Below are 10,489 nucleotides of genomic sequence, written 5' to 3' on the forward strand. Positions count from 1 at the left end.
TAATGTCCAAAACAGTAGATAATATAGCATGGAGCAATCAAAAATTATAGATACGTTGGAGACGTATCACTCCGTTTTATCAATTGCTACCTTGTTGTTTTTTATTGTTCTTATTACAAAAATCAATATCTACTATCCATATTATATTTTATCACCATCTCTTCGCCGAACTAGTGCACCTATACAAATTACCATTGTATTTGGTGTGTTGGGGACACAAGAGACTTTTTATTATTTTGTTGCAGGGTTGTTTGAGAGAGACCATCTTCATCCTACGCCTCCCACGGATTGATAAACCTTAGGTCATCCACTTGAAGGAAAATTGCTACTGTCCTACAAAACTCTGCGCTTGGAGGCCCAACACGTGTTTACAAGAATAAAGTTACATAGTAAATATCATCGGTCCCCAGTTGCATGATGGGGGTGGACTTGCAACTTGGAGAGAGAGAAAGGCGGGCCCCAGTTACATGTCGGGGGTGGATTGCAATTGGGAGAATAATGGGTCACGCATCCTAGTTGCAGGTCTGGGTGGACTTGCAACTAGCACAAAAAATGGGTCGGTTACAACAACAACAACAACAATAACAACAACGACGGCGGCGGCGGCGGCGGCGGCGGCAGCGGCGGCGGCGGCGGCGGCGGCGACGGCGGCGACGACGACGATGACGACGACGACGACGACGACGACAATGTACGTAGACAAATATCTATCGACACAAAACCGTGCATAATTTTGATCGTGTGGTGTGCGAGTTAGATATGTCATAGCTAGTTTCAATCTAGTTGTATTTTGCAAAAAAAAAAAGCTTCAATCTAGAACGTGTACCCCTACAAAAACAACGTTTACGTGGACAATTGCTAAATTGACACCAACCTTAGCTATTAGACGTGTGGTGGATGATTTAGATGTGACACGATTATTTCTCATATAGATGTGTTTTAGCAAATCTGTTGCTTGAAAGCTGTTTCGTTTCTTCTCTTCTTTTCCTTTTCTTTGCGAGGAAATATGGAGAGCTTCCTGACCAATAGCCTGATGGCGGACTGTTCAGCGTTTCTTCTCTTTCCTTGGCGTGCCTCGTCAGCTGAATTGCTCTTGCCGAAACGTATCCGCGTACGGCGTACCACATATTCCACTTACTACGTACTGCTGTACGTTGTTTCCTTGTGCATAAAGGTCCATCGCTTCCAGTACGCACTACTCTCCAAATATAGCGGTTAGCTAATTTGTTTGGTCGTTCGTTATTGTTTTCCAAAGATACGCGTATATTTAGCTGTATATTATTACTCGTATTTTTTCCAGTGATGACTGGATACGTGTGTGGATCTGCACTGTTTTTGTACAACTGGACAAGTCATGTGCTTGAGCTGGTTACGTGCCGTTCTATTTTGGCGCCGACGTGACTATATGTATGTATCCCGTAACTAAAAGACGACTGACGCTCTACTTTGGCAGAGATCTTTTTTTTGGAAATCAAATTAAGTTAAAAGCTGGCGATAGTTTTCGTCCAAATAATTAAAGGTCGGCATCGATCGGCCGGATTTGCACCAAAGTACAGGCAAGAATGAATGAATGAATGGTCGATCTGTACGTTCTCACCAAAATCAATTAGTAGTAGCTCATTCATTCCCTTCCTAATTCTGAGCCCGCATCTCTGCCTCTGCCTGCACGCTATAACTTACTCCCTTATTATTTTCCTATATATATATATATATATACAGCTAGCCAGCCAAAAAACGCCTAATATCTCAGGTAGCACATTAAAGTACGTACGTTGACTCTGAGCTTAGTGCATGCAGATGCAGCGCATGAGCGTGGTACGTAACGCGCCAAGCGCATGCAGTTTCCTTCCTCCCCGAATTGCCCTCCCCTAACCACGGCTTTCGATTCCTGATCTTTACCAAGTCCAGAGACCAGAGCGCGTAATTTGTTTTGATTTGACATAAGTTTCCTTACACCCCAAGATTCGTGCAGAGATCAAATTAAGCCTCAACGATGCCTGCTGATTTGGCGCCACAACATATACTATACTAACTTAAACGATATACATACAGTATATGGCCAGCCTTGAGTTCTGCAAATTAGTCAACCGATCGATGGAATACGTCGGGAACGGAAAAGCCAGCAATTTCGGTGCAGAAAGGTAATATGACACGTCGAATTCGTGGTCTCCACTCCAAATTTAGGGAGAGATTGAAACGGAAGCCATAAATAAAAGGAAAATCCCTCCTGAAAAGGAGAAGGATTAACTATCGAGGGCCGGTCAATCTAATCTTCAGTTGCTTTCTCACTCAGGCCAGGGCCAGGGGCGGGGGACGTGGACGCCAACCAAAACCCGGTCACGCACCATAAATACCCGGCTGCCTGCCATCTACGGACCTCGTTTCTTTGCCACCCTCGCCGATCGATGACCGCACCTCCCACCACATCTGACTAACTCCGGCCGGGGACGCATCGCCTTGGCTTGGCTGTATATATAGGAGCGGACGACGCGCGCGTCCCATCAATCGCCATGGCCTCCGTGGACCTGCAACGCCTGCGCCACATGTTACTCACCACCGGCGCCGGCGGCGGTCACCACCAGCTCGCCTCCGCCGCTTCTATGCCGGCCAGTGGGCCTTGTTATGCCGCTGCGGTGCCGAGCCAGCGGGGGCACCAGCCGTACGCGGACCTCTTCGCGCTGCCGCTGCCGCCGCCGCCCACGACGACGGCGGCCGCGGAGCAGTATTCGGAGTTCTTGGCGATGGCTGCGGCTGATCTGGCTAAGAAGGGCGTCAGCCCCGACTGTGCTCAGGAAATGATCACCAAGAAGCGGAGGCGCGACGAGCAGTCGTCGATGCTTGGCGCGGCCGACGTTCTTGCGGCCCACGCGCAGCAGCAGATCACCGACGTCGACAGCGTCCTGCTCAAACATGTAAGTCCCATGATCAAATCGCCGCCACCGATCGATGCTTTGCGTTTCAGGCTTTAACCGTGGTCGATGATGCAGGCGAGAAAGATGTGGACTACTTTGGCGGAGCAGACGCAGAGCCAGACGAGGCTTATCGTCTCGGCCGTGGAGGCCAGGGCGGCGAAGCGGCTCAAGGCCAAGGACGAGGAGATTGAGCGGATCAGGAGCATGAACTGGGCGCTCGAGGAGCGCCTTCGGAACCTCTTCATGGAGGCTCAGATGTGGCGCGACGTCGCGCAATCCCACGAGGCCACGGCCAACGTGCTCCGCGGCGACCTTCAGCGGGCGCTCGACGTCCAGGCGGTCCATGGCGGTGGAAGCGGCCACGGTCAGGAAGACGACGCCGAGTCCTGCTGCTGGGGGGAGAACCAGGTACCCGTCTGCCCGGAGGAGGAGGTGGGCACGCCGGTAGTGGAGGAGCGTCACGCGACAGGAGCAGGAAGGTGCAAGGGGTGCCGCGAGGGCGCGGCCGTTGTGCTGCTGCTGCCGTGCCGGCACCTCTGCGTGTGCGCGCCGTGCGCGGCCGTGGCGCAGGCGTGCCCGGTGTGCGGAAGCGCCAAGAATGGCAGCGTCTGCGTCAACTTTTCGTGATGCGGGAGGAATAGTTTTAGAGTCGACGTTTTGTTTCCTTCTGAAACTTTACTAGCAGAGTCGGCTTTAGTTTTGTTTCCTTCACCTTTTTTGTTGTTGTTGACGGGGCTGATAGGGCAATGGCTGGATGACATAGATATCAGAGGAGGATTTTCCCTTCTTGATGTCAAGAAAAAAGGGGGTTCCCTTCTTTTGTTCAATTTAGCTTTTTGCTCGAGCTGTTGCATCAATTGTTCAACAAGAACAAAAAAAATCGTAGTATTGCAGATATATGCTTCAAATTAAATACATAGGTTAGAAAATTGTGTTAAAAATAAGGTTAAAAAATTGTGTCCAAAGGTTTTGCGGCAACTTAGATGAGCGCGGTGGAAGATGGTGGAGATAGTGTAAACATACACATGAAGACGTTAGAGACAATGAGATGACATCAACGACAATGGTGGGGTGGGAGGGAGGGGGCGAGAAATGAGGTCAGGAAGTGTGCCGCCTAGCGATGCATCTAAGAATTGATGGATGGCTAGGCTTAGGCTTTAGAGATCTACATAACAGGAAGCGGGTTGAAGATAGGAACCGATACAGATCCAACGGTCTAAAGATTGACTTGAATTTAAGGAAAACTTTCTTCGCTGACAAAAGGTTGGCCAGCTAAATTCGTAAAAATGATTATATAGAAGGTCATTATTTAATTGATTTAGATCCAACTGTCCAAAGATTGATTTAAATTTATAGAAAATATGCTCAACTGGCAAAAGGTTGGTTGTCAAAATTCATTCGAACGGCTATATAGAAGGTCATTATTTAATTGATTCGGATCCAGCCGTCCAAAATTGATTTGAATTTATAGAAAATTTACTCGGTTGGCAAAAGGTTGGTTTCCTAAATTCATACAACCAAATATATAGAAGAACATTATTTAATTTCATTATGTGGTGGTGAAGAAGGTGTTTGCTCCTAGCGGTGCATGTGGCGAAAGACTCGCTAGGTTTAAAATTTATAGATCTAGCGAAAGAAAGATAGGAACCAAATTCAGATGTAATGCTCCAACATATTGATTGTAATTCACATAAATATAACACACAAATTCTAAATCCTCATTGTAAAGAAACAATATGAAATAATAATAATGATATCGTGTTACAGATAGTGATGAGTACATGTACATACACCCTCCGGGGGGTGAATCGCCCAGATGCAATGGTTCTAAGCGACACACATGAAGAGATGTGTCCGTTGCCATAGAGATGGGGAAGGGATGCATCTCTCCGAAGATAATAACACATGGGTAAATTTTCGTTTAATTAACATGCACTTCCTAACACCCCCGTAATACATACTTGTCCATGTATTTTCATCATTTTTAAAAAATGTTGCTCCAAAAACCCTATTGAAAAATATGAGAAGACATACATCTGGAAAACTCTTTCTAATCCTTCTGGAAAATTAAGGAGAAACTGACATATCATAATTCTTGTATTACTATTGCCTCATTAAAAACTTTCCATGAGAAATGAGAAATCATAAAGAAAAATAGTGCAATATTAATGATCCAAAGATCATGAACAAGTTATAATTCTAGGATCACTCCCCCAAGACTTTTGCAAGTTCCAAAGTCGTCTCATATCAATTCCATTAATATATTTCTTAAATAAAGAACTTAGTAAGCACTTTGTAAACAAATCTGCGAGATGGTCACATGATTTTGTTTGCAAAAATATTTATCTCCCCATTTTTCTGCAACTCATGGGGCTAAAATAGTTTTGGAGCAATATGCTTTTATTACTCTTTATATAACATGTTTCTATTTTGTAATACATGTAGCATTACCTTCATGGATAATGGTGGGTGATTCCAGTTAACCAATTTCACTTGAACTTTCAACAAAATTCATCATTCTACAATACCATACATAATCATGCGACTTCATACAAAGCAATGATTTCATAATGATTTGTGGACGTCGCCATCAAAGTTTATTTTGTCGACTTCCAAGATAAGGTTGTACCTCTATTCAAGAAGACTTAACTAGTCTGTGATCTGTCATTATGTGGATCAGATAGATATCTAGCATCAGAATATCATACCATGGTATTGCCTTGTTTTTTCTGATATAACAAACCAAGATCTTTGGATCCTTGAAGACATCTGAAAATATTCTCTTGAGGAAAAAAGTTCACAAATTTGCAAAATTATTTAAGTATTTAAATAAGGTTAATGTATTTGAGATAAAAAAGTTCACGGTTTTGGACAAAGTTCAGAAAATTTTAAAAAGTCCAAGAAAAATGAGAATGAAATTGAAAGATGAAAAAGGTAATAAGAAAAATAAAATAAGAAAACCAAAAAATGAAAAAGAAAAAAGAGTAAAAAGTCGTGAAAAAATGAGGAAAAAACATCTAAAAAGCCTGCACCGGAAAACAGAAAGATTGCCATCATTTTTTTAATACATAGAAAGATTGCCCCCTGAAAAAACCGGCGGAACCTACAAAAACGACAAAAAACTTACATGAGCCGGCCCGTTTTTGTACCAAGTGCTGTAGATGGGGTGTGCGCCAGTTAACAAAATGTTCTATAAATGGCGCTTAAGGTCCCAAATAGGAATTGGGCATTTGGCAGTTCGCTAGGGTGGTGTGTCATCTAGAGATTCGTTCGCTCTGGCCTATAGGCTCAGCGAACTTTGTCTTTTGGGAAAAAAGATGTCATAAAAAAAGACCCGAATTTCCATGATACGAATTCCATGCTACCTTATAAAACTTTAATTTCTCTAATTTATAAATTTTACAATCAGTATGATATGAAAGAAAAGAAGGGTCATGTGATCTAGAAAATAAAATAAAAGTGCCATGCTAAACGTAAAAAATAGCCATCTTCTACATAAAAAAAATTATCTAGATAAGCCCCAATTAGATTCTAGTATATTTTTATTTAAAAAACATAAAAAAATCACACCCAACAATTTTCATGGTCAAAACGGAAAATGTTGACATGCCATATAAAATAAAAATGGCATCATATTAAAATAAGAATGTCATGTTATTGACTATCAAAATGTCATGCTCGTAATAATAAAACTATCATCCTCTAATTAAAAAAATGTCATGTTATCAATTATTAAAATTACATGCTCTTCATTAATAAAACTACCATCCTATAATTAATTAAAATGTCATGTTATTAATTATTAAAATGTCATGCTCTTAGTTAATAAAAATACCATCCTCTTATTAATAAAATGTCATGTTATTAATTATTAAAATGTCATGCACTAGATAATTAAAATGCCATGTGATAATGTCGTGTTTGGGAGGACCAAAAAGAGTCATGGTTTTAAAATAAAACGAAATTGCCATGCTACCTATTATTAAATGCACATGGCAAGTTTAGAAAAAAAATCCCTTGAAAATTTAGGGATTTTGTTCTTTCAAAAATGAAAAAATCAAGATTTTTAGAAAAAAATCAAATGAAAAACAAGTTTAAAAGAACCTTCACTGCATTGTTCACAAGACAACTACGGTTATATAATTCAAAAAAAAGGCAGCTTTGGTTGAAGTGTTGAGGACCCTGTCATTGCTTAAGAGGTTGTGGGTTCGGTCCCCACCCTCCGAGCGACGGATCCTATTCCCAGCATAAAGTGGGGGATAGAGATGAAACATCCACCCCTGGTGGGCGACATGCAAGCGCCCTTGTGGTATATGGGCCGGCACATTCAGGTTTTGCCTACACACCAGTTGTGGCTAGAACCTTCCTAGGATTGGTTTTTTCTTTCTTCTTCTAATTTTCCTTTTCCTTTTCTCTTTTTTCCTTTTCCTTCTTTTTATTTTCCTGTTTTTATTTGAAAATTCTGAAACTTTTTTGAAGTTCAGGAACAATTTTTGAAATTGGAGAAGGATTTTTGAATTTCGAGAATATTTTAAATTTGTGAACCTTTTTGGAAATCAAGATTATTTGTAAAAAGTTCCTTTATTTAATAAGAGAGCAATTTGAAATTCATGAATTTTTTGGATTGCCGAATACTTTTGAAATTTTGGGAACAATTACTGAAATCCATGAACATTTTTTAATTCAGGAATAATTCTCGATTTATGAATTTTTTAAAATCAGGACACATTTTTGTCAAATTCATTACTAATTAAAAATGCGATAATTTTTTTAAAATTCGTAGCATTTTCAAATTTGAAATTATTTTTAACATCAGAACAATTTTTTTGAAGTTCATGAAATTTTAAAAATCCATGAATGTTTTGATATTTGTGAAGTTTTATTAACTTTGAAACATTTTTTAATTCAAAACTTTTTCTGAAATCCCCAACAATTTTAGAAGCAAAAAACAAACAAACAAAATTAAAAAAGAAAAAGAAACAGAAACAATGGAGCATCGGCGCGCATATGCGCCGGCTCAAAACTAGCGTGGGGAAGAAGGACAACGTGTTTCATCTCTATTCTCCACGTATGTCCTGGAATATGAGGTCCCCGTCCGCGCCTCTCTGGTATAAAGTTTTGTGGGGAACAATAAAAATAGGGGTGTTCGCCGCGGAGTTGGTCACAACAGAAACTAACTGGGACCTGACGTGGCATCAACCTCGTGCCGTGATTCAGGACGCTAGGGAGTGCCCAATATTTGACGTTCGCCAAATAGCGTTTCGGTATTCTTTTACTCATCTCATGTTGCCAAATTTGAACTAAAGTAGGTCATTCTAGTGCCGAGTAATGTCTGCCCTGCACGGCCTTCTATTACTCTATGTTTAAGCCAATATCACGGTTATGTAAATATTGATCTGCTATCAGTCAGAGTTTGGCTGGAGACATAGCCTAGGAAATACTTGTTAGGATGATCTCTCTCCCGTTCGAACCCAACGGATCGAACGGGTCCCTGACTCACGTCCTGATCGGGGGCGCCCAACCAAACTATGGTTGGTGGGCCCCTGTAACCCGCGCTATATACATAGAGGTAGGCCAGAGCACGCGATACGAGGTTCATCGCTGCCACAAACCCCATCAATACTCCCTACCAATCTATGGTTAGCGCGGTGCTCATGGGAAGCACACCACCGCCGCCATTTTCTTGTCATCGTCATTGTGACCATCTCACCATGATGGCCTCTGGCCCGAGTTCATCAACCGCTGGAGAAGGTAGGTTTACCGGATATGATCTAGGCTAGCGATCCACAAGTCTATCAATGGTATCAGACATGCTAGGATCTAGATTATTTTCGATACAAAGGAAAAATAGAGAAAGAAAAGAACCCAAGAACCCTAAACCCAACTATTGGGGATATTACTACTGGACGTAAACCGGGCAGGAGTAGCCGGATTAGCTTTATAAAGATTAGAAGCCCATGAAGACATAAGAATGATGGCGCTTTATGAAGGCCCAAGGCCCAAAGGCGAGTTAAGGCCTGTAGATGTAAAACCGACCTTATTATGTAATTTGCATTGTAAGTTAGGGAGTATAGAAACCGAACCGGACACGTTTACGATCCGGCTTCGAGACTCTGTAAACCGGCGGGCGTCAACCTGTGTATATAAAGGGACGACCCGGCCACGGTTTGAGGACAAGAGACAACAACTCGAGAGCCAGACAAAGCGGATTCGCTCCCTAGTCTTCGAAACCCTAGCAATACCAATCACAACTAGACGTAGGCTTTTACCTTCATCGAAGGGGCCGAACTAGTATAAACTCCCCGTATCCCCTTGTCCGGTTTAACCCCTTTAAACTAACCCGTTGTGATGGCTCCACGACTAAGTCCTTTCATGAGGACATCTGCCGTGACAAACCCACGACAGTTGGCGCCCACCGTGGGGCCATCGCACGATGGTTTCAAGTTTTTAAAGGGCAGCTTTGATGGACTCAAGGGATATGCTGTGGGCCGGATGACGAAGAGTCATCGCGGCAAGCTCTACATCGACAACGCAGGATGGGGCCCCGAGGCCGATTCAATCGAATACGGGTGTCGGGTCCCCTTTGGTGGAATTCACGTCTTCATCGACAAGATTGGCAAACCGGGCCCTGAGCCGGACACCTGCACCGACATCATCGAGACGGCTCAGCGTGCAAGCCCTTCCCCGGTTCAGCCCGTGGCAAAGCATGTTTTCGTAGGCATCATCCATGGAGCAAAATATGAGGACGGACCGGCATCCGATGGAGGAACCGTTGTCTGTTCCGACGACGAGTCCTGCGAAGAGACCGAATCGCTCTATCAGTTGCAGGATGGCCGGATTAGTGGAGGTTCTGAGGGCAACAGTATTCCGTATTCTCCTGATCTGCCAAACCGGGCCGCTATCTTCATGGCCGGTACACAGTCAGCGCCTCACTCATCAGCCGCCATAGCAATACTCCCCGGTTCTACAACGGCCACGCCAGCGGGGACAGGAAGCTCTGCGCCGCCTCCGGCTCAAGTCCTGGCTGACTTGTTCGACACTTTGGCAACATTGATGGCCGCAGAGGTGGATGCAGCAGCCCGGGATCAGCACAACGCGGAGATTGCAAAGGTGAAAGATCAGATAGCTCAGGCTAAAGCGGACCTAGCGGCAGAGAACGCTAGGATGGCTATAGAACGAGCCGAGTTGGAAACTCAGGCCTACCGAATTAGGCTGGATCAGAACGCTTCCGAAGAAGCCACGAGAAGAAGATACCGATCGCATCTCCCGTTGGGTTATGAGCCACGAAATCTCTTCAATACGCCAGGAGCAGGAACTAGTAACCAGCCAATATTAAACCGGACGGAGGCGCCAGGAACAGGAGCGCCAGTTCAGCCGCGCACGATGGACACGCTTCGGCAGAACAACATTGTGCCACAGTATGTTCCAACACCTCCCGGGCATTACTCCAACCCGTTGGACAACATTGTGGCCGCCGCTTCACGATTGGCAGCCCTCCCGACCGACGGCGAATCACCAGTTGCAATTGAGGCACGACGGGCCAAAGATCTCCTTCAAACAGCTCTAAACCAGCAGCA

The 10,489-nt window shown here is 43.8% G+C and overlaps 1 protein-coding gene across 1 annotated transcript; it reads left to right on the forward strand.

The window, feature by feature from the left end:
* Positions 1 to 2,299: 2,299 nt before the first annotated feature.
* On the forward strand, positions 2,300 to 3,739 carry LOC123154123 (E3 ubiquitin-protein ligase BOI). Its single transcript, XM_044572921.1, has 2 exons — positions 2,300 to 2,912; positions 2,988 to 3,739. The coding sequence occupies exons 1-2, from the start codon at positions 2,511 to 2,513 to the stop codon at positions 3,537 to 3,539; spliced, it is 954 nt and encodes a 317-aa protein (XP_044428856.1). The 5' UTR covers positions 2,300 to 2,510; the 3' UTR covers positions 3,540 to 3,739.
* The last annotated feature ends 6,750 nt before the right edge of the window (positions 3,740 to 10,489 follow it).

The sequence above is a fragment of the Triticum aestivum genome, chromosome 7A (assembly GCF_018294505.1).
Source record: "Triticum aestivum cultivar Chinese Spring chromosome 7A, IWGSC CS RefSeq v2.1, whole genome shotgun sequence".
NCBI lineage: Eukaryota > Viridiplantae > Streptophyta > Magnoliopsida > Poales > Poaceae > Triticum > Triticum aestivum.